General features: G+C 61.1%; 2 protein-coding genes across 8 annotated transcripts in view; both read right to left on the bottom strand.

The window, feature by feature from the left end:
• Positions 1 to 784: 784 nt before the first annotated feature.
• CACTIN (cactin, spliceosome C complex subunit) lies at positions 785 to 14,898 on the bottom strand. Its single transcript, XM_012436417.2, has 10 exons — positions 14,704 to 14,898; positions 11,026 to 11,503; positions 8,873 to 8,968; positions 8,624 to 8,769; positions 7,481 to 7,643; positions 7,282 to 7,396; positions 3,332 to 3,524; positions 2,419 to 2,541; positions 2,004 to 2,329; positions 785 to 1,326 (listed from the first exon to the last, which is right to left on the bottom strand). Exons 1-10 carry the CDS (start codon positions 14,868 to 14,870, stop codon positions 836 to 838), a joined length of 2,298 nt encoding a protein of 765 aa, XP_012291840.2. The 5' UTR covers positions 14,871 to 14,898; the 3' UTR covers positions 785 to 835.
• Positions 14,899 to 20,495: 5,597 nt separating this feature from the next.
• Positions 20,496 to 27,010, bottom strand: part of PIP5K1C (phosphatidylinositol-4-phosphate 5-kinase type 1 gamma) — an 81,672-nt gene continuing 75,157 nt past the window's right edge. For 4 of the 7 annotated variants that reach the window (XM_021676614.2, XM_064382090.1, XM_064382087.1 and 1 more), the window contains exons 17-19: positions 24,207 to 24,284; positions 20,868 to 20,951; positions 20,498 to 20,585 (exon numbers count right to left, since the gene is read on the bottom strand). In XM_021676614.2, coding sequence (XP_021532289.1) covers positions 20,583 to 20,585; positions 20,868 to 20,951; positions 24,207 to 24,284 — 165 coding nt within the window. In that variant the 3' untranslated portion in view covers positions 20,498 to 20,582. Of the gene's footprint in view, positions 20,586 to 20,867; positions 20,952 to 24,206; positions 24,285 to 24,327; positions 24,659 to 27,010 lie in introns of those variants that run through there. The other 3 variants (XM_064382088.1, XM_064382091.1, XM_064382092.1) reach the window with 3 other exon arrangements.

Raw genomic sequence — 27,010 nt, 5'->3', positions numbered from 1 at the left:
GTGCCCCGAGGCCCTGTGACCAGGCCAGATGGGGGCACCCCCGGGGGAAGCCCCTCACGAACCTCTAACCGGCTGGGTTTTGGGGAGCCTGTCCCCCAGGCCCTGTGCTCCCAGGCAGGGAAGGCCGGCTCAGTGAGCCTTGGTTCCCATAACCTTGAAGGAGATGGGGACCCCAACTCGTCCTCCTTCTCTGCTGCGGGCAAACGGGCCCCACAGCCAGCACAGGGGAGTCGGGGGCCAGTCCCCGCAGAAAGCACGTGTCCACTGACGGTCTCTTCCACAGCGGCGGATTGGGCGCCAGCAGGGTCCCAGCCTCAGTGCCGTCGATGAGGGTGAGGGGGGCCTGTGGGCAGGGGTGGAGCTGCCCCACGCCTCGGGCTCTGCCTTAGGCCTGACGGGCACCCCATGATGTGTTGGGGCTGGCCTCGAGTTTCCTGCCTCTCACAAGCGAGGCACCGCCACGCCCGGGACCCTGTGGCCCATCCCCACGGCACCCCGTGTGGTCTCGACTGGGGCAGACCCTGTGGGCCCCACACCCAGCCTGGCTGAGGTGGCAGAGCGTGTCCGCCTGGACGTCGAGGTCAGCTGGCTCTGAAGACGCCCCCAGTACCCCTCTGATGCATCAGGACCCTGGGCCAGCCTGTCCCTGCGTCCCCTCAGCTCTCCGAGGCAGGCTTGATGGTGACCCCCCTTTTGTATAGGGGGAAACTGAGGCCTGGTGAGGGGAAGATGCAGCCTGAGGTGGGATGTGACCCCGCGGCCCTTCAGCGCAATGACTGCTAGCTTCACAGAGCCCCTTTATTGCGGCCCAGGGAGCCCCGCCGTCCCCGGGCCATCAGCGCCGGTAGCGGTAGCGCTTGAAGTGGAACCACAGCTGGAAGATGCCGTTGGCGAACTGGCAGCGGAAGCCGTGGCGGTGCGAGTACTCCCACTCGCGGTTGACGATCTTGAAGGCGATGTCCTCGTAGGGCGGCCCCGCGTGGAAGCGCAGGATGGCGAAGTCCTTGTTGTCGGAGCAGGCCTCCAGGAAGTACTCGGGCGTGGAGCGCTTGTCGATGAGGTCGGGGTAGAAGATGTTGAACTTGTAGCCCTGCACGATCTTGGGCGGCGGGTTGTCGAAGTCGTAGTGCGTCTGGTTGTACTTGTTCCACTCGAAGCCCGTGTGCACGCGGTTGAAGAAGCGCGGCTTCCGCGGCCGGTACTTGTCGGCCCACAGGTAGGCCTTGCCCGTGAGCGGCATTTCCACGCTGAACTGCGCCTCGTCCTGGCCCATGCCCTCCTTGGCCCGCCGGAAGAAGATGTCCTCGGCGCTCTCGCTGGCGTCTCCTGCGGGCGGGACGTGTTAACGCGGGCCTAGGCCTCACCCTGGGTCCTAGTCTTCCTTCAGCCTCTCCCGCAAGGGCAGCCGTTGGTGCCTCCCGAGAAGGGAAACCGAGGCTGGGGCACACACGAGTGAAGACACACAGCGGGGACAGGGCTGGGGGACCCTGAGACCCACACCACCTGCCCTGGGCCCCGGACCTTGGTCCTCATATCTATCGTACTCCTGGGTAGGGACAGAGTGCGAGCGCCTGGTGGTTAGGGCCTGGCTGCGGGACCCAGCCTCGCGCAAGAACCCCTAGGGGATCCCGGCCTAGGGATTTTCTGAGGCCTGTTTCCTCCTCTGTCCTGGGACCATGGTCTCCAGACGGCTGACAGTGGCCGGTAAAAGCTCCGACCACCCATGTCCCCAGCGGGCCAGCAAGCCCAGGATGAGCGAGTCAATGCCCCAGTGCGCGCAGTTGACTCAATGTACACCCAGAGACCCGGGGGAGAAGAAACAAGCAACTCCCCACCGGCCTCCGCCTGGAAATGAGGCTGGAGCAAGCCCCGCCTCCACCAGGCACCGCCCCATGCACCTGGCCCCACCCCTGGGCCTCAGCCACGCCCAAGCCAGCCTCACAAACCCCGCCCCCAGCTCACACCACTGGCCCCGCCCCCCACCCCTCCAGCCCCGCCCTTACCCGTGACCTGGAGCTGCTGGCGCGAGAGCTGCAGGCGCTGCAGGTCCTCATCCGGCTCCAGCACGTGCGCGTCCAGTGGCAGCTCGTGCGCCGTGAGCAGCCGCGGACTGTACCTGCCGGCGTCATAGTCATCCAGACTCTGCTGGATCAGGTCCTCCTCCATGAGCACTGCCTCGCCCTCGCCGTCACCGTCGCCGTCGCCGTCGCCGTCGCCGTCGCCGTCGCCGTCGCCCTCTGTAGGGGCTGAGCCGTCCACCTCGGCCTCCGTGGGGCCGCCCTCTGAGGAAGGCCCGGGCGGGGTAGGGGCCGCGTCCTCAGACTCCAGGCTGGGGAGGAGAGAGCGAGCGTTGGAGGGCGAAGGCGCGGAGACTGTCCGCGGCTCCTCCATCCTGCCCAGGGTGCGCGCTGGGCCTACCTGCGGCCGGGGGACTGGGGCTCCTGCTTGAGGATGGGGAACAGCGGCTCGCTCTCCACGCCCTGCTCCTGCTTCAGCTTGTACAGCTTCTGCCGCAGCACGTCCTGGTGGCGCTCGCGCAGCCTGGGACACAGGGCCGGGGTTACCCACGTGGAGGGGAAGGGGCTCCGAGCCCCACCCCGCCGACATTCTCACATCCCCTTTTGCTGCAAGGACCCTGAGAAGGTGGCGAGCAGCCAAGGCTCCGGCTGGGACCTTTGCCCAGGCCTTGCCAGTTAAGGGTCAAGGCTTATGGCAGCGAGGACGAGGGGACCCAGGGACCCCAGAGAACTGTTCTGTGGCAGGGAGGGGCGGGTCTCTGTCTCACGTTGGAGTCTCAGTGTCTTGTGGCTGCGGCTGGCCAGGAGAAAGGGCCCAGCAGGACACCAGCCAACGAGCATGATAAATTTAGAGACATTTACAAATTAGCAGAGGAGACACTATTTACACAGCGGTGCCAAACACTCCAGGAATCTGTACACAGCCAGAGGAGGCAGCAGCACAGGGAGGGTGCCGGCCTGGGCAGAAGGCAGCGTGGACAGGCCGCCTCCGGGCTTCCTGTGATGCCAAGGCTGCTGGAGCCAGCCAGGTACTCACTAAAGGGCGGAAGCTGCTGGGGAGTCCTGAGAGGCCCCGCCTGACTACAGGGCTCACAACTCCGGGCGGGGTCCCTGGAGCCTCCTGGGGCCTTCCCACTAGCAGCACGGCCAGCCCTGCCCAGTCAGCACTTCTCCTGCCCGCCCCCTATAAGGTCGAAGGAGGGGGCGAGAGTCACCACACCCCTCCGACAACGACCCCCCGCAAGGTCCCAAGCAGGGGCGAGAGCCACCCCACCCGAACAGCACCGACCCTAGTGCCCGTGCCCAGCGCTCACCGGGCCCGAGCCATGTGGGCGCGCAGCTGCTGCAGGAGGCTCTCCCAGTAGCCCATGTCCAGGTTGGGGCCGCCGGTGCGGATCTTGCCCTCGATGCCCTGGAAGATGACCTGCAGCTGGGTGTAGGTCTTCCCCTTGAACACCGACTGCACGTCGGAGCTGACGGAGGCGTTGACGCCCTCGCGGCGCTCACCTGCAGGGGGTAGGGGCATGGGGAGGCAGTTCCAGATTTCCCAGGCGCTCCTCCGCCCCATCAGTGCCTCTGCCCCCGCCACAGGGGGGTCCCCGACTCTCCCCTCCCTACACAGGGTTCCCATCTGGTCCCCTCCACTCCCCTCCCCAGGGTCCCACCTCCTCCCTGGTCTCAGGTCACCCCCACCCTGGCTAGAGCCAGGAAGGGCTGGGAGCCATGTTAAATGCAGATGCCAAGGCCTTGCCCTGGAGGCTCAGGCCCCCAGGCTGGGGGAGGCTGGGGCTGGCATTCTCAGCCCCTCCCTGGTGAGTCTGAGAACCTTGGTCATGTGCCAGGCCCACCAACCTCGCCCAACTCTGCCCTGACCTTGGGCAGGCCATGGAGGGGGTGGGGGGTGTGCTCGGTAGGCAAGCTCCCTGGAATTCAGATCTGCTTTGCCAGCCCAGGCTGTGTGACCGTGGGTAAGCGGCCTGCCCCGTTGCTGGGCCTTGGTTCCCCTCTGTGAAGTCCAATGAGGGGCTCTGCCCAGGCAAAGGCCACCCTGTGGGCCCTGGGGCTGCCCCAGGACAAATGCCCCGCTGCCCACCCATCCCACATGGAGTCCGTGTGCCATCTATCACTGGCCCTGGGTCCCAAGGCTCAAGTCCCTCCTCGCTAGACGGGGAGGCTGCTGAGGGCAGAAGTGAGATGCCAGGAGGCAGGAGCCCCAGCCCGACCCCACTCAGGGCAGATGCCATGGCATGCTGGCAGCCTAAGGGGGCCACTGCCATCCACCCTGCTGGGTCTGGCCCTGCCCCACGAGCCTGCCCCCTTGCCACTCATGCCTGCCCCCTGCCACCTCTGGGCCTTTTTGCACGTGCTGTGCTTCCTCCCAGCCACCTATCCTTCTCTGTCCCGTTCGCCTCCTGAATTCCTCTCATCCTCCATGCTCAGGGAGAATATCCCTTCCATCAGGAAGTCCTCCCTGACCGTCCAGCGACGGCAGCTTCCCGAGGCAGGCACTGGGGCTCAACTGCTGCTGTTCCCCAAGCCATGCTGGGCCCACAGAGAGCTCCGTGCAGAGCTGCTGGGGACATACCTGGCAGGGGTGACCAGCATGTGTGCCCTGCTGGAAACCTGCCTTCTCCTGCCCCCGGTGGTGGGCAGAGGGTCAAGAGGCCCACACCCAGACCACAGGGAACTGGAGAGTCTAGAGGGACCCAAGCCCCCTCCAGCCAGTCGCCTGGGACCGTGGATTTGGCCCAGAGCTGCAGCCCCTTTGCGGGGCCCTAAGTGGCCCTGGAATCCGTGGCAGCCCCAGCCAAGCAGAGTGCGGCTCTGCTCAGACAGGCGGGGCTGCCACAAACACTGAAACCCAAGCAGAAGAGGCCAGCGGCAGGGCCTGGAAGCCAAGCGCTGAGGCAGCGTTTATAAGAAGCCGGGTCTGGACGCTGCTGCGCGTCTGGACGCCTCCCTAATGTCCACAAGCAGGCCGAGGGGTTGAGTGGGGGCCCCAGCAGCTGCTAGAGGTGGGGGCTGCAGGCCAAGGGCTCCAGGCTTCGTGGGGGAGGCCAGGCCCTATACAGGGTGGGAGCTAACGAGGCTGAGCTGGGATGAGACCCACTTCTTCCTGCACACCCTATGGAAGGGTTAGAATTTCCTAGAGAAAGCTAGGTGATGGGTGCACCAAAGTCTCACAGATCACCACTGAAGAACTCATTCACGCAACCAAACACCACCCGTTCCCCAATAACCCACAGAAATAAAAAAACTTACATAATTTTGTCAAAAAAGAAAAAGCCTGCAGTGGCTCACCCCTTTAATCCTAGCCCTTTTAGAAGAGAGGCAGGAGGACTGCTTGAGGCCAGGAGTTCCAGACTAGCCTGGGCAACACAGCGAGACCCCATCTCTACAAGAAATAAAAAAATAAAAAATTGGCCAGGCATGGGGGCTCTCGCCTGTAATCCCAGCACTGTGGGAGGCTGAGGCGGGTGGATCAGGTGAGGTCAAGGGATTGAGACCAGCCTGGCCAACATGGTGAAACCCCATGTCTAATAAAAATACAAAAATCAGCAGGGCATGGTGGTGCGCCCTCTGTAGTCCCAGCTCCTCGGGAGGCTGAGGCAGGAGAATCGCTTGAACCCAGGAGGCGGAGGTAGCAGTGAGCCGAGATTGCACCACTGCACTCTAGTCTGGCGACAGAGCAACACTCCACCTCAAAAATAAAAATTACAAACCAATTAGCGGGGCGTGGTAGTGAGTGCCTGTAATCCCAACTACTCGAGAGGCTGAGGCCAGAGGATCACCTGAGCCCAGGAAGTTGAGGCTACAGTGAGCCATGGTTGTGCCACTGAACTCTAGCCTGGACGACAGAGCGAGACCTCGTCTGCGAAAAATGACAAGTAAAAGAAAAAGTCTGGTTTAACTGACGGAGACCGAGGCAGGGCTCTGTGGGTCTCTGGGGAGACAGCGAAGTCCAGACCCCAAGGTTCGCTGCTCCTGGAAATCATGCTGAAAGGAGAATCAGAAGAAACTCCCTCAGAGGCCACGGAAGCCACCAGGGGTTCCCAGCTGTAACACATGAGCGGCGGAGGGAGAAGGCCGCAGGAGACTGGGCTGGGGAGTGGCGGGAGAGGCCCAGGGCCCAGGGCAATGGGGCCTGCTGGAAAAGTGTCCCAGGCTTCCTGCTGCCGGTGGGTGGGCTCTGGGGCTTCAGCAGGAAAATAGCCCGCCCCCAGAAGCCTTCCCCCGGCCCTGCTGCTGCCGTCAGCAGGAACACACAAAGACCCCTCTAATGCCTCTCTCTGAGGTTACGGGAGGATCCACCCAGCCGAGGGGACCACGTGAGGGGCGGGATGACTGAGTGACCTCTGGAGAAGACAGCTCCACTGAAAAAGAGGAAAGCCACGGGCTCTTTCCTATGGGGACGGCTCTGCTGCAGACCACGCCGAGGGCTGCAGATGACACGGACCCAGCCTCCCCACAATCCTCAGCCACCATGGGCTGCTGGCAGCCAGGGCCTGAGAGAGACAGCCGGGAGGGGAAGGACCAGGTCTACTGACAGGGATGAGGCCCACGAGAGGCAGGTGCTGTTACAGCCGCCGTGGGGAGTGGGTCTTGGGGAACAGGGGCCAGAGCTGCTGTGGTTGGCTTTTAGACCAGGGGCGTGTCACCTAGGGCGATTCTTTCCAGGGGGTCTCATCTAGGGCAGCTCTGCCCCGAGGGGACCCTGAGCGATGTCTGGGGATGTTTATGGTTGTCGGGACTAGGAGTGGGTGGAGGCCAGGGATGTTGCTCAGCACGCTGCAGTGCCCAGGATGTCCCCGCACTAGGGAACGGCCCAGCCCGAAGGTCCACAGTGCTGGGGGAGACGCCGCAGAGCATTCCCGGTGACCGCGTGTGTGCAACTGCACGTAGGGGAGGGAAACGTGATTTTAGAAGCCCGTCAGGCTGCAGGGGCGTGAACTGACCGATGGGAGGGGGAACCAGGGTTGCAAGGTCAAGAGCCGCCGAGAGCACTGAAACCTGCTGAGTCAGCGTTAACGGGACGACGCTAGGTCTGGCCGCTGCTGGCCCTGCACCCCAGACAGGGCGCCACCCCCTGCAACCCTCCCAGGGCCTGCTGCCCGCTGCTGCCCCCTGGTGGCTTGGCCTGGAGAGCCCAGCTGGGGAAACAGGTCTGCAGAGAGCACTGGGCCCCACAGCAAGTCTGAGGCTTCCGGGTGAACCTCACAGCCCCTGGCAGCTCCCCCGAGCCCAGGCGCCTGGCCACGGTTACCTGGCCCCTTGCCCGAGGCCTCCAGCTTGCGGAGCTTGGAGATCTCATCCTCGGTGATGGTAGTCATGTCGCGCCAAAAGTCAGCATTCTTGCCCTGCTCCAGCTCCATGTAGACCTGGGGGCGGGGGATGGGGGCGGGGTCAGGGCCCGGGCACAGCTGGGCAGCCCGCAGGCCGGCGGAGCCTTGGATGTCCAGTACCTGGATGTCCTCCAGCAGGTCCTCCATGTCTGCCACGGTGAGGCCGTTGAGGAACGTGTAGGGTTCGTGCATCTCCACGGCCAGGTCGTCGTCCTCGGCGCTGATGTATTTGGCCAGCAGGTCGATGGGCTTGGCCCGCCCGTCGCGGATGCGAATCTTGGAGCTGTGGGGGGCAGGGGAGGCGGCATCAGAGCCCCGGCTGTACTCTCCCTGCTGAAGACCCTGCCCTTGGATTGACTGCACCAATGGGAGCTGGGGAGGAGCCTGACTGCTGGGTGGTGGTCAGGGAAGGCTTCCCAGAGGACGACGCATAAGGTAGAGTGAGCTGGGTCAGCCAGAGGACACAGGTCAGTAGGGCAGACAAAGTGCACATGGCGTGGACCTGGAGGCTGTGCCATGTGGGCGGGGCTTCCCAGAGGCCTCTGGGATGGTGCCTGGGAGGGCGGCTTCTCCATGAGCTGTGATGGGGAAGAGTGGAGGAGCTGAAGCAGAGGCAGGTGGGGGGCCAAAGCAGTCACTGCCTTGCAACCACCACCTCCCCCAGGCAGGCCACTGGGGCGGGGAGCCGGGGCTTCTGCTGTTTGCCTGCAGGGGGGTACATGACAGGCGGGCCCTGGGCCAACCCAAGGGAGCCCATCACCAGGCAGGCCCAAGGTGGTTATGTCACCCAGTGTCAAAGCCCCTTGCCGGGCCCGGTGCAGGCTGCCGGGCAAGGCAGGGGCCAGGGCTGGGCTGGGGAGCAGGCACACTTGGGCCTGGGCTCGGATACCCACCATGGGACCCAAAGCAACTCGGAGCCTCAGCTTTCCTGTCTGTAACCCGGGTGGATGGGGGTGCCACCCTCGTGGGCTAAGTGTGGAAGGGACAACCGCAGTTGGTGCAGACCCGGCATCCCGCACACACAGTGGCATGGGATGTGTTCACCTGGGTCCGACTCCTGTGCACCCAGCCCAGTGGGCGAGAGCAGGAGGCAGAAGCCCGGCTGCCTGGGAAGGGATCAGAGCCTCCCCAGGAGGTGGCTTGCGGGACCCTGAAGGGTGGGAGAGTAGTGGCTTCCAGACAGTGACAGCCAGTGCCCGGCCTCGGGCAGGTGCGAGCCTGCCGCGTCTGGGTCGGAGGGAGGTGGGGAAGGCCGCCGCTCACCGCAGCTTGGCCTGCTGGAGGTGGAAGTTGTCCTCCTGCTCCTCCCACGTCTTGAAGTGCTCCGCCTCCTTCTCCCGCTGCAGCATCTCCAGCTCCTGCTCGCGCATGGCCTTCTCCCGCTCCCGCTCCAGCCGAAGCTGCTTCACCTGCGGGCACGGGAGGCTGAGGGTGGCCGCGCCCAACTGTCCTGGGCACAGGGGTTGGTCCGGGGATACCTGGGCTGGGCACGGCCCCGGGAGGGGCACCCACCTTCTGCAGCTCCAGCCGGTTGTCCTCCTGGATCCTCTTGTTCCGCTCCTTCAGCTCCTTCTCCTCCAGATGGCTGATCCCCTTCTTCTCCAGCGCCTGGAAGCACCAGGCACACCTGCCCTGAGCACAGACCACCACCCACACCGCTGCCGCCGATCAGCTCCGCCCCAGCCTGGACACCCTCAAAGCTGGCTTCTTCTGGCAGCTGTCTGCGAGCCTGATGCGGAGCGCCCACTTCCCCACCGCCTTCCCCAAGCTCCCAGCACCCCGTCCCATGAGGGGCTTCCAAGACCCCTCCTGCCTGGAAGAACCTGCCTCCAGGGACACAGGCTGCCTGGCTGGGGACCACCCCCAATGCCCGGGCCACTCTGTGGTCTCTCCAGCCCAGCCTGGGGCCGCTGCCACACACATTAATGGTGACCACACATTCCACGTCCACGGCTGCCCGCACAGGGCCCACGGCCGTGCCCAGCACATTGTGGTAATGAAGGGCCAGGCAGCAGTGGGTGCCTCAATAAGGAGCCCTGGGGGGCCCGGGGAGCACGGGGCCAGGAAGGGGTCTCTCAAGAGGAGACGTCAGCTGAGGCCTGACGGAAGAGGACAGCCGGGGAAGGGGCACAACATGTCTAGGTAGGGCCAGGGCGGTTTGAGAGTCCTGAGCCGGAAGGACCTCGATGTGTTCCCAACACTGAGCAGAAGCCATCTGGGGACCCCACGGCTCCCAAATGCGCAACTAGGGAGCAGGTGGAGTCGGCCCAGCCCACACGCTGCCTGCTTCACCCCCTCCACCAGTGGGCGCCGCTTCGGATGAACTGTGTCCCCCACAGGCACACCCCCATCCGAATCCCTGCAGCTGTAGCTGTGACCCTATTTGAAATGAGGTATTGGCTGGGCACGGTTGCTCACGCCTGTAATCCCAGCACTTTGGGAGGTTGAGGCGGGAGGATCGTGAGGCCAAGAGTTGGAGACCATCCTGGTTACTGTGGCGAAACCCCATCTCTACTAAAAATACAAAAATTATCCGGGCATGGTGGCACAGGCATGTAATCCCAGCTACTCGGGAGGCTGAGGCAGGAGAATCGCTTGAACCCGGGAGGCGGAGGTTGCAGTGAGTCCACATCACACCACTGCACTCCAGCCTGGGTGACAGAGAGAGACTCCGTCTCAGAAAACAGAAATGAGGTCTTGTAAACAGAGGTAAGATGAGGTCATCCTGGAGGTGGCGGGCCGTCATCCAATGCTTGGTGTCCTCATGAGAAGAGGAACACTTAGACACAGGCACATGGAGGAGAACGCCACGTGGAGACAAACACGGGGGAAGAGCCAGCCGTGAAAAACAGGAGGCAGCCGGGCACTGCGGCCGCAAGCCAGGGAGGGCCAAGGAGTGGTCAGCCACGACTCGGAGCTGGGAGACGCAGGAGCGGCCTCCCCTGGGCCCCTGACGGGACTGCGGCCCTGCCCACACCCGCCCACACCTTGATTTTGGACTTCTGCCCTCCAGAAAGAAGAGACGGTAAATTCTCTTGTTTTATGCCACACGCAGCCGATGACTAAATGGCTGGCACAGAACGAACCAACCAGCTCAGAGGACAGCACGCCCGGCACTGTGGAACCCTGTCCTGGGTACGGGACGCCAACAGCTTCTCTCTAGACAGGTTTCAGGTTGGCTGGTGCCTGGGGAAAGAATGACCAAGGCCGTACACTGCAAGAGACAGCTAATGGCAAGAAAGTGACAGTGGGCCGGGCCCAGTGGCGCATGCCTGTAATCCCAGAACTTTGGGAGGCCAAGGTGGGAAAATCACTTGAGTTCGAGACCAGCCTGGCCAACACAGTGAGACCCCATCTCTACAAAAAAATACAAAATGAGCTGGGCGTGGTGGCAGCGCCTCTGGTCCCAGCAAGTGAAAAGGCTGAGGTGGGGGATCACTTGAGGCCGGGAGGTCAAGGCTGCAGCGAGCTACGATCACACCACTGCACTCCAGCCTGGGGGACAGAGCAGGACGCCGTGCCAAAGAAAAAAAAAGCTGACGGTGGCAGAAGCTGGCTTATGCATGCGTGTGTAAGACTAACTCTTTCACGACCGCGCGCAGGCTGGGAGGGGCTCCGGGAACAGCGGAAACGCTGCGGGGACGGAGGCACCCGGCGGGGCCCACCTTGTTCCAGATGAAGGTGCCCAGCAGGTTGTTGTCGCCGAAGGGGTTGTCGGTGTTGGTGTAGCCCATGTACTCCTCACCCCAGCCCATCTTCTCCCGCTTCTTGCGCTCCTTGGCCTCCTTCTTCGCCAGCCGCCGCGCGCGCTTCTCCTCGGGCGTCTCGAAGGCCTTCATCAGCTCCTCCTGCTGCTTCCGTTCCTCTCGCAGCCGGAGGCGCTCCTGCAGGCTTTGCTGCTGGCTCAGCGCGGCCGCGGCTGCCCGGGGGCTCTGGGATCGCCCAGGAGATGCGGAGCTGGACGCCGAGGAGCCCGGGGACCAGGAGCGCGCTCGCCGCCGCCGTCGCCGAGACCACTGGTCCCGTGACGGTTCCTCTCCCGAGTCCGACTGAGAGGACCCATCCCTTGAGCGCCATCGGGACTTTGAGGGGCTCTGGCTTCGCATCCCTGAGCGCTGCCACCGCTCTTCCTCTGAATCTGACCTGCGGAGAGGACCCACAGATGCCTGCTCAGTGCCCGCTGCTGTCATCTGCTCCACACATGCTCACGGGGTGCCCTCGGGGGGCCAGGCCCTGTTCTAGGTTCTGGAGACACACCAGTGACCCAAATATTGATGGCTTCTGCCTTCCTGGGCTCACCCTCTGGTGGGCCCCGACAAGGAAGACATCAACACGTAAACACACTGTGCAACCCTGGGCAGAGGCAGAGGCCCCGGAGAGGAACGACGGTGAGCACAGGGCCTGGGGCTGCAGGGCAGAGGTCAGAGAGGGGCGCTCTCAGGAGCTGACACTGAGCCAAGGCCTGGAGGGAGTGGGGAGGCAGCGATGGGAGGACCTGCAGGGAGAGTGCTCAAGGCAGAGCAGGAGCAAGAGCGACGGCCTAGAGGCCGGCCTTGACCTGGCACGCTACGAACAACGACGGGCTGTGTGGCTGAGACGGTGCACAGGAGAGGGAGGAGGCACGGGCAGGGAGGGCGCTGCGGCTGGTGGCGCAGGAGTTATGAGTATGAGCCAGGGGACCCGACGGCATCTAGGTTGTCAACAGAGAGCTTCTCAGGTGGAAGCGGTATTTGAACTGGTCCCACAGGATGGACAGGAGTTAACAGAGCGAAGGGAATGGAATATGCAAAACTCTAGGGGTGGCTCAACGGCCTTTATTATTATTATTATTATTATTATTATTATTATTTCATTTTATTTTTTTGAGACAGAGTCTCCCTCTGTCGCCCAGGCTGGAGTGCAATGGTGTGATCTCAGCTCACTGCAACCTCCGCCTCTGGGTTCAGGCGATTCTTCTGCCTCAGCCTCCCGAGTAGCTGTGACCACAGGCGCGTGCCACCACGCCCGGCTAATTTTTGTGTGTGTTTTTAGTACAGACGGGGTTTCACCATCTTGGCCAGGTCTTGAACTCTTGACCTCGTGATCTGCCCGCCTCGGCCTTCCAAAGTGCTGGGATTACAGGCGTGAGCCACCGTGCCCAGCTGTTTATTTTTATTTATTATTAGAGACAAAGTCTATATTTTCATTTATTATAGACAGGGTCTCTCTCTGTCACCCAGGCTGGAATGCAGTGGCATGATCAGAGCTCACTGGAGCCTTGACCTCCTGGGCTCAAGCCATCCACTTACCTCAGCTTCCTGAGTAGCTAGGCCTACAGGTGCACACCCCCACACCCAGCTAACTTTTCACATATTTTCGTACAGAGGGAGTCTTGCTATGTTGCCCAGGGTGGTCCTGAACTCAGGGGCTCAGGCAATCCTCCTGTCTCAGCCTCCCCAAGTCTTGGGATTACAGATGTGAGCCACTGCACCCAGCTATGTTTACAGGTCTTTATACACAGAGAACTGCCAAATGTTTTGTTAAATGCTCCATCCACTAAGCTTATGTCAAAAAACCTAAACCATGCTGGCCACGGTGGCTCATGCCTGTAATCTCAGCACTTTGGGAGGCCCACGCAGATGGATCACGACTTCAGGAGTTCAAGACCAGCCTGCCCAAAATGATGAAACCCTGTCTCTATTAAAAAAACAAAAAAATTAGCAGGGCATGGTGGTGGATGCCTGTAATCCCAGCTATGCGGGAGGCTGAGGCAGAGAATTGCTTGAATCCGGGAGGCAGAGGTTGCAGTGAGCTGAAATCACGCCAATGCACTCCAGCCTGGGCGAGAGTGAGGGTCTCAAAAAAAAAAAAAAACCCAAACAATGAAAACCAACTATTTCAGAGCCCTTAAATAGCCACAAATTTGACTGACTTTTCATAAACATTAATTCTAATTACATATCTATTGTGGCAAATTATTGTGAATAATTCCAATACCAGAAAATGGCAGATGAAAAAACACAAAGATGACATTAGCAAGACTTACAACCGAGCGCGGTGGCTCAGGCCTGTAATCCCAGCACTTCGGGAGGCCCAGGTAGGCGGCTCACTTGAGGACAGGGGTTCAATACCTTCCTGGCCAAGATGAAGAAACCCATCTCTACTAAAAATACAAAAATTAGCCGGATGTGGCGACACCCGCCTGTAATCCCAGCTACTCGGGACACTGAGGCTGAAGAATCTCTTGATCTCAGGAGGCAAAGGCTGCAGTGAGCTGAGTTTGTGCCACTGCACCCTAGCCTGACAACAGAGCAACACTTCACCTTAAAAAACGAAAAAGAACCAGGCGCAGCGGCTCACGCCTGTAATCCTAGCACTTCGGGAGGCCGACGTGGGTGGATCACCTGAGGTCAGGAGTTCAAGACCAGCCTGGCCATCATGGTGAAACCCCATCTTGTAAAAAAAAAAAAAAAAAAAAAAAATTAAAAAAAAAAAAGAGAAAAGAAAGAACGAACGAACGAACAGATGAGTGAACTTGGCCCAGTGTGGGGCAAGACTGGCTTGAGTGTCACAGCCACGAAGGGGCTGGGCCAGGACTGGGGCTCTGGTCTGGGAATCAGTCCCTGTCACCATGCTGGTTTCTCTGTACTGGAGCCGGCTCAAAGCAAATCCCAAGTGCTCCATCTCCAGAGCAAAAGGACCGTGGGCCGTGGGAAAGCTGAGATTCAGGTACTAGGAGTCAGCTGTGACTCCTGACACCTGACTCCGAGTCTTCTTCCTTCCCACAGCCCACCTCCATAGCAAATGTCTCCTCTACTTCCAGAATCCCTCTGAAATCTACGCACTTTCTCTGCTGTGGGTGCCTACAGCCTCGCTCTCATCGAGGTTGCCATCATCAACTGTCCGGACAGCTGTGCCGCCCTCCTCTCCTGCCGCTCCTGCCTACCCCTTTCCACCCCTTCTCCACCTCAAAGCCAGAAAGTTTGCAGAGAAGTCAGTCCGCGTCACTCCCCTGCCCAAATTCCTCTCAGGCCTCCCCACTTTCCTCCGACTAATGACCAACATCCAATGTGCCGAGCACGCAGGAGTCGGTATGATCTGGTCTCTCGTTACCTCCCCGCCGCCTCGCTCACCCGGCTTCGGGCTGTCCCTCGAACCACCCGGTCCCCCGTATGAAACGCCTCTCGCCTTCCTTCTGCTGCCTGGTTAATTCCGACTCGCGCTCAGCTGTTCCCTTCTCCAGGAAGCCCTCCCCGAGTACGTCGGAGGCCTCTCAGCTCTCCGGGATCTCCAACCCTCGGCATCTCCAACTCCTCGGTGAAGTAGGAGCCGGATCCCCAGTGCTGCTCCCGCAGCGACCTTACCTGCGCTCCCGGCTCCGCCGCCTCCGTCTGTGCCGTCCCTCGTCCTCCCGGCGCCGCCGGTTTCGCCGCCCATGGCTCCTGCTCCGACTTCGGCTCCCGCTCTGGCTCCGCTGCCTCTGGCCTCGGCGACCCGCGGACCGGGAACGGGAGCGCGTATCCCGACCCATCGGCTGGGCCGGTAGCCGCGGCGCCGACACCAATAGCCTGGGACTGCGTCGGGGGCCTTCCTTGCTCGCGGCGCGTCCCGGGCTGCCCCATCCGTGCCTGAGCCAGGAGACAGGAACTCATCCAGCCGTCCAAGGCCCCTAGGACTCCGACCCCCCAGATTCTCCCCTCTGTCTGCAAATGTGGATCGCGTGATGCACTCCGGTGGGATTGTCACCTCCAGGGTGGGGGAGTCTCCCTTCAGGCAGTTCTGGAGGCAGCCTCAGGCAGGTCCTCGCGCCTCAGGGGGACGGAGGGACTGTGGGCGGGGCAAGAACAAATTAGAAAATTTGTGAGGGGCGGGGCCTGCGGAGGCGGGACCTATAAGAAGGGGGTCTAGGATGGAAGTGGCGTTTCATGGGCGTGGCCAAGGAGAGGCGTGTCCGGGAAGCAAGGTTTCCGAAAAGCAGGAACCAGGAGTGTCTTAGGGTCCAGGCAGCTCCAAAAGAGAGGGGGTGGGCGCAGGGACGGAAACAAAGCCTTCCTATGAGAGTCATCGTTATGCTCCACCACTTGTCAATGAACACCTGTGATTTTGGGGAGTTAAGTTTTTTTTTTTTTTAAGATGTAGTCTTGCTCTGTTGCCCAGGCTTGTGTGCAGTGGCACGATCTCGACTCACTGCAGCCTCCGCCTCCTGAGTTCAAGCAATTCTCCTGCCTCAGCCTCCTGAGTAGCTGGGATTACAGGCGCGCGCCACCACGCTTCACTAACTTTTTGTATTTTTGGTAGAGACGGGGTTTCATCATGTTGGCCATGCTGGTATTGAACTCCTGATCTCAGGTGATCCACCCGCTTTGGCCTCCCAAAGTTCAGGGATTACAGGCGTGAGCCATCGCGCCTGGCCGGGAGTTAAAATTAAAAAAACAAAAAAACAAAAAACTTGGATAAATCCCTGTATTCCCCCATCAACCCATTTTAGAAATGGGGAAGCTGAGGCTCAGAGAAGGAAAGTCACTTTTGACACCTGCCTTCTCAACCCAGGCTACCCAGCTTTGCGGTGTGGGTGCTAGGGACCTGTGGGAGGGTTTTGAGCAGGGTTTGGGGGACTTGCTGCTCAAATACGTTTGGCATGGGGAACAAAGACTTCAGGGGCAAGGCTGGAGGCCAGCGTCCTGGAAGACGCTGATGTCCGGTTCTGAGCTTCTCCAGCCCATGGTTGATGCTACCACCACCCCTTGCAGTTTTAACCGCTCGGGGCTGGGAGGACCTGTTTTTGGGGGATGAAAAAAATTTAAGCTAACCTTTACAATGTTTATCTTGGCCATAGTGGCTCACGCCTGTAATCCCAGCATTTTGGGAGGCTGAGGTGGGCGGATCACGAGGTCAGGAGATCAAGACCAGCCTGGCCAACATGGTGAAACCCTGTCTCTGTTAAAAATACAAAAATTAGCTGGGCATGGTGGCGCATGTCTGTAATCCCAGCTACTTGAGAGGCTGAGGCAGGAGAATCCCTTGACTCTGGGAGGCAGAGGTTGCATTAATTCCAGATACTCGGGAGACTGAGGCAGAAGAATCGGGAGGCGGAGGTTGCAACTGTGAGCCATCGCACCAATGCACTCCAGCCTGAGCGAAACAGCAAGCCTCTCTCTCAAAAAAAAAAAAAATAAATAGGCGAGGTGTTGTGGCTCACACCTGTAATCCCAGCACTTTCGGAGGCCAAGCTGGGTGGATCACCTAAGGTCAGGAGTTCGAGACCAGCCTGGTCAACATGGCAAAACCTCATCTCTACTAAAAATATAAAATTCAGCCAGGTCTTAGTGGTGGGCACCTGTAATCCCAGCTACTCAGAGGCTGAGGCGGGAGAACTGCTTGAACCTGGGAGGCAGAGGTTGCAGTGAGCTGAGATCATACCATTGCATTCCAGCCTGGGCGACAGAGTGAGACTCTCAAAAACAAAACAAAAACACCCCAAAAAATTAGATCACCTCTATGTTCAGTTTATAAAACAGCTGTGCTGAAAACGGTGTTATTCCCAAGGGCTCCCTTACAGATAGGATCTTACTTTTTCTTTTTCTTTTTTTTGAGACAGTCTTGCTCTATTGCCCAGGCTGGAGTGCAGTGGCACGATCTCGGCTCACTGCAGACTCTGCCTCCCAGGTTCAAGCAATTCTCCGGCCTTAGCCTCCTGAGCAGCTGGGATTACGGGCGTGAGCCAGCACGCCTGGCCAGGATCTTACTTTCCATGTAGTTTCTCAATGTGGGAGTCCAAGAGAAATGTTTTCAAGGGGTCCAAACGTGGCTGAATTTGAACCGCTCTAGCAGAGCAAATACAAACTTTGGGGGGCTGCAGTGACGGTGGAAGCGTAAAATGTTTTCTGAGCTGAGCTGGGACCTGAAGGAGGTTCACAGCCGTGAAGGGGTTTGGGTCCTATTACTGGTATTAGCATCAATCTCACAAAGGTTGCTTTCCTCAGATTCAAAGTCAGTCTTCAGGCTGGGTGCGGTGGCTCACGCCTGTAATCCCAGCAGCTGGGAGGCTGAGTTGGGCAGATCCTTTGAGGTCAGGAGTTTGAGACAACATAGTGAAACTCTGTCTCTACTAAAAATACCAAAAACTTAGCCGGGTCCGGTGGCGGGTGCCTGTAATCCCAGCTACTGGGGAGGCTGAGGCAGGAAAATGGCTTGAACTTGGGAGACAGAGGTTGCAGTCAGCTGAGATCTCACCACTACACTCCAGCCTGGGCGACAGAATGAAACTCCATCTGAAAAAAAAAAAAAAAAAAAACCCAGAAAACAAAAAACAACAAACAAAATCAGTCCTCAGACTCCCAACCAGACCTCCAGAACCCACAGAGAGGCAGACAAGTGAGCGGATGCTTATTACCCGATTTATTAGAGAGATCTCTTTGACATAAAAAGAGGGGGTGTGGCAGGGATGGGTGGGCGGGGGACCTGGGCTGCATACCAGTGTTGTCTGGGGCCAGGAGTGGCTGTATGGTTTCAGAGGCGCCCACGGCTCTGGGTTTGAGGGACACAGCACCCTCGTCTCTGCCATGAGGCGCAGCGCTTCAGATTGTCACGCACCAGACCACGGGGTGGAGCAATGGAGTGGAACCCCGGGGCAGTTAAGACACACGAGGTTTGCAGTTTCATTTTGTTTCGGAATCAGTTCGGCCATAAAAATGGGACTGGGGTGGGGACAGGCGGAGCGACTGAGCCGCCAGAGGAGAGGAGGAGGTGGCGGGCGCCTGTCCTGGGGTGGGGACTGAGGGGCTGTGGAGACAGTACCATGGTGAAGGACCCCACGGCCATGGGAGTATTGCACTGAGCCAGGTGTCAGGGGAACGGGGACATGTTGGGATGGCTGAGGGGGATGGAGCCTGGCAGGGGACACGTGGAAGTTTCCACCTTTTAGTCTTTACAGTACAGGAATTCGGACACTGTCCACATTCTCAGTGGACAGCAGCCATTAGAGGTGAGCCAGGAGGGGAAGTGGGCATTGGTCACCAAGATATTTACAGACTTCCATCGTGGGGGGCAGCGGGGTGGGTCCAGGGCCTCCTTCGTGGGGTCTGAGGGAGGCCGAGTTCACTAAATATTATAAATAGGTCTTGCCGTCCTCCCGCCCCGCCCCTCGGCACAGTCAGTGGAGCATGTCAGCCTCGGTTTACAGTTCTCTGGGAAGGAACCAAAAAACGCAACCAACACGAAGTCAATCTCCAAAGGGGTCTTGGAGACAACACGAAAATAGAAATGTCAAGATATCCACAGAGGTTTGCAAATTTCTCCTGCAAGTAAGCGTCGGCCGGGCACTGGTGTCACGTGACTCACTCAGCAGAGGGAGGCCACCCTGGACACAGTGTTGCCTGCCCGGGACCACACCTGCCGCTCGAGTCACCCCCACAGGCTCCTAACATCTCTGGTGCCAGGGCTCTGGGCAGGGGGACTTGAGGACTCCCTGGGAGGCTCAGTGTGGCCTCTGGGGGTGCGGGCCTTTGAGATGATGATGCCCCTGTCCCTCTTGGTCATCCAGGTCCCAGACACCCCTTCTGACCTATGCACCCACCTCCCTAGGGTGCCCACCGGGTGTCCTTTGGAGGCATAAGACGGGGGCTGATTGGTGGGTGGCTGGTACCAGCAGATGGGCACCAGGCTGTGAACTGGGGCCGAGGTCACTTCCCAGGGCTGGACAGACCCTCTGAGCAAGCAGGGAGGACCCCACATGGGCTTGTCCTGATGGGTGCTGGGAGCCACGCGGGTAGCTGGTTCCCGTGAGACTCGAGGGGTGGCTTGCATGGAGTGTGCTCTCACTGGGGGCCTTAGGGAGGGGCCGGCTTCTCTGCAGGTGCAGTGCGTAGGCTGCGAGGGAGGCCGATGGGACGTGAACAGCAGGTGGCACCGTGTCGTACGGAGCTTGCCACAGACAAAACACAGACACCTGCCTGGGAGGTTCTCCGGCCACCTCAGACCCCACACCCGGCTCTGCCGGGGCGGGAGAAGCATTCTTCCTGAAGGTGCAGCTTCTGCTCTGGGCCACCCCAGCTCCTCCCATCCTGGGCATGTCTCAGCAGTGGGGAATTCCCACGCCCATCACCAACAAGCCCCTCTCAAGGGTCCTGGAGAAGGGCAGGGTGGGTGACTGCCCAGCTCTCGGCTCTGACCGGCACCTCTAAGCGCCGTGGGCCCAGGAAGCTGCCCAGAGTTGTCTGGGCTCGGTCCCAACGCTGGGATCGCTGCCCTGCTGGAGAGTGACAAGCCAGAAACAGTCTTCTCTCCTCTCCTCAGAGACATCACATCACTCAAACAAGAAAGGCGAGGGACACCAGCCCGTCCTGAAGGAGACACCTGCGCCGCTAGGCCACGCCTCCAGGTGGAGGGGCCGGGAGCCTGACCTTCTGCCCTGAGCTGGTGTCCTGTGGCCCAAGGCCCGGCCTCCCACTCTGTCCAGCCTGGAAGAAAGTGTCTCTGTCGCCGGACCCTCCATTGCAGTTGCTCAGTAGCCGCCATCAGAAGGGAAGGACAAGTCCCGAGCCCTAAGCTCCGCCAGAGCGGGTGGCGGCTGGGGGGAGAGGAGGCCTGGCCCTCCAGGTGCGGTGCTCTGGATTGGAGGTGCCGGAGGTTTTTGCTCAAGGGGCACCTGGGAGGTGGGCGCCAGGGCCGCACTGTGGCGGGAACACAGATGCTGAGCGGCCACAGTGCTCGGCAGGGTGAGTGCTGTCCCCACAGCTGACGCTCAGGTCAGATGTCCTGCACTGAGGCCCCCAAACCCGAGCTGAGGGTGGGAGGGTCCACTTCCCAGGTGGATGGAGGCGGAATGGCTTGGGACCCCAGCCATACCCTCGGCAGGCCGATGGGGTCCCCGGGGCTCAGGTCCCCAGAGGCCACTGGGAACAGCCTGGCTCCCTCCTCAGGACACATGCAGGCCCAGCAAACAACCAAGGAGTGCAGTGGGTGGGGGTTCTTCTTTGTTTTTTTTATGTGTGTCTTTTTTGTTCTTTTTCTAAAAGCGAACACACGCGCTTCCATCTCTGTGCAGAGTAAGGACTCAAACGCGATTTGCCGCTCGGGAGGGTCGGTCTCACAGGGGCAGGCCGCCGACGGGGGGAGGACGAGGTCCGGTGGGGCGGCGAGGCGGGTGTCTCCCGAGCTCTGGGCCTCAGCAGGGTGGGCAGCGCCTCTGGGGGCGGCCGGAGCGAAAGCGGCGCTCGGCTCTGGGTCGGGGACTGCATAGAAATTACTGCAAGAGCAAGAGGGCGGGTGAGGGTGGGAGGTGGGTGGCTCAAGGACCCCCCGCTACCCGCCAGGCCCCCTGCCAGGGACTGGCTTCCTTGGGCCAACACAGGCCCCGAGACACTGACCCCACGGCCACCCCAGCGCCAGAAAGCACAGGGCAGAGCTCTGGGCGGCCTGTGCCCTCCCGCCCCGGGCCTCAGTCCCTGTCTGTCCCGGAGGCTGGGGACCGCGCTCAGTAGAACCTCGGACCCCGCAGGGCCAGCGGGCGCACGTGGGCCGCACTTACTGTGTCGCTCTCGCCGTCGGAGGCCGGGGGGGCCTGGGTGCTATAGTGGAGCGGGGAGTACACCCAGCTCCTCTCATCGGTGGGCTGGCGGGTGGGCGCGTGCAGGAGGGCGCAGAAGAGCAGGGTGCGAGGAGGCGCAAGAGAGGCAGAGGGAGAAGGAAGAGACAGGAGAACATAAAAGAGGCGAATCCCCCACGGAGGACGAGGGTGGCTCAGCCCGGCTGCCCCTTTGACCTGGTGGACCTGCTCCCAACCTGGATGGGCCTGGGGCCTCGGTTCAGTTTGGTGGGGCGGGGCGGGGTGGGGCGGGCGGCAGAAAGCAGTTAGTTCAGTCGAGGGAGGGCCTGAGACAGCGGGTGACAGAGCCGGTGGAAGCGGGGCGGGGTCGCGACCTGGAACACCGAGTGTTTCCCCTCCTCCTCCTCCTCCAAAGCCCATCCCCACCGCAGCCCTCACTCCTGCCTGCGCCACGGGCACCAGCGCAAGGGCTCCTGGGGGCTCTCTACGGGGGTCCTGGGAGGTCGGGGTGCTGGAGCTACTTCCTGACACAGAAGCCTTTGGGGACTTTGAACACACGGCTGCTCGTGCGTGGGCAGGGCCAGGCCCCTCTGCCGGCACAGGTGTGCTCAGGAGAGACTGAGGCTCGGGCCACTCGCCCTGTAAGAGCCCAGAAGGACACAGGGACAGGCAGATCCAGGGCGAGGGACAGGCAAAACTGTTCCCAGCTGTGCCCGAGGGAGGGGTCCCAAGTCTGGGTGAGATCTGGGTGGGAGGGAAGGTGCATTTCTCCAACACCCCGGCCCTGCCCCCTGGGTCTGCACCCCCTGAGGAGCCCCCGGCCCCTCCAGCTCCTCCTGCTCCGCCTGCCCCAGGCTGCTTCCTCAGGACTCCAGCCTGGCCTCCCTGTCCTGCTCCTTACATCCTCCCCTCTCTCAGTCTCCTGTCACCATCACCGCCCTAGTCCTCAACGGCCCTCCCGGCACAGAAGACCTGTGAATTTCCACCGGGCCCGGCCTCGGCCTCCGTGTGCCAGGCCTGAATACACACCTGCCTGGCCACGTCCACCTGGTGTCCCTCAGCCCCTACACTCGTCACAGCCACAACCCCACAACCCCATCACCCCAGGAGCCACTGCTCGTCCTTCCAATCAGGACAGCGTTTTATCCACCTGCTGCCCAGGCCAACCCACACTGCTTCATCAGACATGTGCCCTGCCTGTGCCAGTTCCCGGCTGCCCAAGCCTCACCTGGGGGGGCACCCCCCTCCTGCCTCGAGCCCCACCTCCACGCTCCCTTCACAGGGCCCAGCTCTGCGCTCACGCCACCCTGCCCGATCCTGCAGCTCCCAGCAGACCCCTGTTCCCGGCCCTTGGGCACCGAGCTCTCACCCCACGAAGCCGCATTGCGGAGGACTGACTCCCGCACCAAGGGGCCGGGACCCAAGCAGAGGCCTCGCCTGTTCCTCCAGGAGGGTTACGTATGCGGCATGGAATCCCTGATGTGAAAATGGCGGGTCCAGCCCACCCCCCATGTCACTCGAGGGCCTGTCATGGGGAGCCGGTGTGGGTGCTTGGTACTGATTTGGTGGCTGACTGACGGCTCCCATGGGGACTTGAAACCATGGGGCCAAAACAGGGTCCCCACCGGAGCCTGAAAGAGCTGGCCCACGGGGAGGAGAGTGACAGCAGCTGCCTCAGAGCTGCTCTCTGGGGTCAGGGGGTGGGGGCATCCTAGGCGGCACTGTGCACGTAGCACCTGGGCAGAGACAATAGTATCCTTCTGTTACTGCGTTACAAATGGGGACACAGGCCAGGTGCAGGGGCTCATGCCTAGAATCCCAGCGCTTTGGGAGGTCGAGGCAAGTGGATCACTTGAAGTCAGGAGTTTGAGACCAGCCTGGCCAACACGGTGAAGCTCTGTCTACTAAAAATACAAAAATTAGCCAGGCGTGGTGGCAGGTGCCTGTAACCCCAGCTACTCAGGAGGCTGAGGCAGGAGAATCCCTTGAATCCAGAAGGCGGAGGTTGCAGTGAGCTGAGATCATGCCATTGCACTCCAGCCTGGGGCACAAGAGAGACTCCGTCTCAAAAAAAGAAAAGGGCAGGACAGCTGACTTCCCTGTCCTGCAGGAGTTGAGGGGACAGAAAGGGACCCCCTCAGCCACCAGCTGGGCAGGCAGGGGAAGTGGGGGGCAGTGGCAGCTGGGACCCAGAACCAGGTGAGCCCAGGAAGACCAGAACCAAGGGCAGAGCCTCCCCAGCACTCAGGCCTTGCGGTGTTCTGAACGGCCGCCCTGCCTCCCCTCCGGCCCCCACACTTCTGCTTCTGCTGTGCCTGCTGCTGAGACCAATGCCAACTTCTGCCCCTTCAAACCTGGTGTTTTTCAAAGTCCAGGCAGCCCGCTCCACTGGCAGCCTGTGCAAACTGCTCCCTGCCTACGGTGGGGTGGCCGGCAGGGCAGTGGCTCTCTCCAGGGCTCCACCCTCCCAGCAGGCCCGATGGGCAGCTCCTTGTCTATCTCTGGGGCATGGCTTTGAGGGTGGCTGGCTTCCTGTTGGCCCCGTGGGATGGAGCTGCCTGGTGTAGCCAGGGAGGTGGCATCCACCTCTGGGGTCACTCCAGAGTGCCTGGCACACGGCGGTGCTCAGAGGTGTTTGCTGATGGGCGGGGAGCTGGGGCGGCCTCCAAGGGGGCTTTGTCTCCAGGAGACGCTCCTGCTTCGGGTCTGCACCCCATGCTGGCTGTGCAGCGCTGGGCAGGTTTCTGGGCCTCTCTGGTCCCTGGCTTTTTGGTCATAATGACAACAGCAGGCCCCGAGGATCCTACAGCTAGCTATGTGGGGCCCATGTGGTGTCCCGGGGGGACTCCTGGAGGGCTCAGGGACCTGGATTTTGACTAAACCATGTGGTCTCCCAGGCTGGAGCCCAGCCCTGTGGCCACTCTGCTGACCTGTGCGACCTCCCCCACGCAGCCAGCAGATGCCGCTTGGGGGCCAGGGCAGCCAGGTCTGTACAAATGAGAAGTGTCCACTCAAGACACCCGGACACGGGAGGGCTGGGTCCAGGGGCAGGCCCTGGGCCTCAGCTGTGCACCTGGCAATGGTGCCGCGCTATGGAGCGCCCAGTTCGACACGAGACCGAGTGACATTCCCGGTGATGCACACAGCTCAGTGCCCGCCCGGACCCGGCGTGGTTGACCTCAACCGCAGCCGTGATTTCCCCAAAGCCCTTCTGGAAAACAGCGGACGCTGGATCCTGTGCTTCCGGCTGGGGACCTGCGGCTCCCTCTGCCCGAGGGGCACCGCCCCTTCTCCCCGGGGTGGCCGGCTGCGGTCACTTACAGTCCCCGAGGCGCTCAGCGTCACGGCCCGCAGTCGGCGATGGCGGGGAGAGTAAATCCAGTACCTCCCATCCGTGAACTGGACGGGGCGGGCCGGGCGGGCGGGAGGAGGAAGGAAAACAGACAGCGGATGAGGCGGCGACCCCGCGGTCGGAAGGGAGAGGTGGTGGGAGCGGGTGGGGAGAGCTGACTGCCAAGCGGAGGTGGGGGTGCAGGGCAGGGGTGGGACTGAGGCCTCCCTTCTCCTTTCTTTGCTGCCTACCCAGCAGGGCGTCAGGACACAGACACACAGCAGGATGTGGCCCCGGGCCCCGTACCATCCGGAGACCAAGACACGCACAAACCAGCCCTGGGGAGAGGGGTGGCGACATGGGGTGGGTGGGGGCAAAGGCACGCAGCCTGCCCCTCCCTTCTCCAGGGCCAGGTCGGGGCATGGGGACCCCACAGGCGCCCCTGGAGACAGCACGGGAGTTAGTTAGGAAGCAGCCAGTGGATGCCCCCAAAACAGGTCCTGAGGCCTGGTGCCCGCACCCCACCCACCGTCCCAGGGGGTGCAGGATGAGGACAGGCCGTGCCGTCTGAGAGTCGGGATGCAGCCTCCAGACCTCCCTGTGACCTGGGGCTGCCTGACCCCTGAGTGGGGCCACTGAGGAGTGCAGATGCTGCCTGAACATCCCAGATCTCGCTGGCTACCCAGCGGCCACCTCATCCAGACCCTGGCAAAGGGCAGGCGGGATCCCAGGTCCCCAGGGCAGGGCAGACCCAACCCCGCCCAGGAGCAGCCCTGGGTCCCCAGCGCGCGGCGTGGGAGCAGGGAGCCCTCCTGTCACTGCCTGTCCCCCGGCCCTCCTCAAGGACAAGCCCACCTGGCCATGCCCACAGCGACAGGAAAAAGGTCCTGTTGCCACAGCCCTGCCTGGACATCTAGGCTGTCAAGGGCGCTGGGCCTTGGCCTATGCCAGGGGCCTCCCAAAGGACGGAGAGTCTGAGGATTCTGGACGACTCCCACGGAGATGGGTGGCACGGAAGGTGCCGTGGGCACGAGGCTGGGGAGCGGACAGGGGCAGCTCTGGGGCCTGGGAAAGGCCTGGTCTGGAGGCGCCTCCCACCTCGTGGAGTTAGACCAGGAAGAGGACGTGGGTGTGAACGTGGCGTGAGAGTGCCGGCTGGTGTGAAAGAGCATGTAGGAGATCAAGAGAGCACTCCTTCATGCCTGTGTGCGGGTGTGCATACAGTGATCTCACGTGCCTGTGTGCGGGTGTGTACACAGTGTTCTCACGTGGCTGTGTGGGTGTGTGCATTCACAGCGTTCTCACATGCCTGTGTGGGTGTGTGCATTCACAGCGTTCTCACGTGCCTGTGTGAGGGTGTGTGTGTACACAGTGTTCTCACATGCCTGTGTGAGGGTGTGTACACAGTGTTCTCACGTGCCTGTGTGGGTGTGTGCATACACAGCATTCTCACATGCCTGTGTGGGTGTGTGCATTCACAGCGTTCTAACGTGCCTGTGTGAGGGTGTGTGTGTACACAGTGTTCTCACGTGCCTGTGTGAGGGTGTGTACACAGTGTTCTCACGTGCCTGTGTGGGTGTGTGCATACACAGCGTTCTCACATGCCTGTGTGGGTGTGTGCATTCACAGCGTTCTCACGTGCCTGTGTGAGGGTGTGTACAGTGTTCTCACGTGCCTGTGTGAGGGTGTGTACACAGTGTTCTCACGTGCCTGTGTGAGGGTGTGTACACAGCGTTCTCACGTGCCTGTGTGAGGGTGTGTACAGTGTTCTCACGTGCCTGTGTGAGGGTGTGTACACAGCGTTCTCACGTGCCTGTGTGAGGGTGTGTACAGTGTTCTCACGTGCCTGTGTGAGGGTGTGTACAGTGTTCTCACGTGCCTGTGTGAGGGTGTGTACACAGTGTTCTCACGTGCCTGTGTGAGGGTGTGTACAGTGTTCTCACGTGCCTGTGTGAGGGTGTGTACAGTGTTCTCACATGCCTGTGTGCGAGTGTGTGTGTACACAGTGTTCTCACGTGCCTGTGTGAGGGTGTGTACAGTGTTCTCACGTGCCTGTGTGCGGGTGTGTGTGTACACAGTGTTCTCACGTGGCTGTGTGGGTGTGTGCATACGCAGCGTTCTCACGTGCCTGTGTGTGGGTGTTTGTGTACACAGTGTTCTCACGTGCCTGTGTGCGGGTGTGTGTGTACACAGTGTTCTCACGTGGCTGTGTGGGTGTGTGCATACGCAGCGTTCTCACGTGCCTGTGTGGGTGTGTGCATTCGCAGCATTCTCACGTGCCTGTGTGAGGGTGTGTGCAGTGTTCTCACGTGCCTGTGTGCGAGTGTGTGTGTACACAGTGTTCTCACGTGCCTGTGTGCGGGTGTGTGTACAGTGTTCTCACGTGCCTGTGTGTGGGTGTGTGCGTACACAGCGTTCTCACGTGCCTGTGTGTGGGTGTGTGTGTACATAGCGTTCTCATGTGGCTGTGTGGGTGTGTGCATACGCAGCGTTCTCACGTGCCTGTGTGGGTGTGTGCATTCACAGCATTCTCACGTGCCTGTGTGCGGGTGTGTGTACAGTGTTCTCACGTGCCTGTGTGTGGGTGTGTGCGTACACAGCGTTCTCACGTGCCTGTGTGCGGGTGTGTGCGTACACAGCGTTCTCACGTGCCTGTGTGAGGGTGTGTGCGTACACAGCGTTCTCACGTGCCTGTGTGCGGGTGTGTGCGTACACAGCGTTCTCACGTGCCTGTGTGAGGGTGTGTGCGTACACAGCGTTCTCACGTGCCTGTGTGTGGGTGTGTGCGTACACA

The sequence above is a fragment of the Aotus nancymaae genome, unplaced genomic scaffold (assembly GCF_030222135.1).
Source record: "Aotus nancymaae isolate 86718 unplaced genomic scaffold, 86718_ANA_hifiasm-v0.15.2.pri h1tg000028l, whole genome shotgun sequence".
Classification (NCBI taxonomy): domain Eukaryota; kingdom Metazoa; phylum Chordata; class Mammalia; order Primates; family Aotidae; genus Aotus; species Aotus nancymaae.
This window is presented reverse-complemented; position numbering and strand designations above follow the sequence as displayed.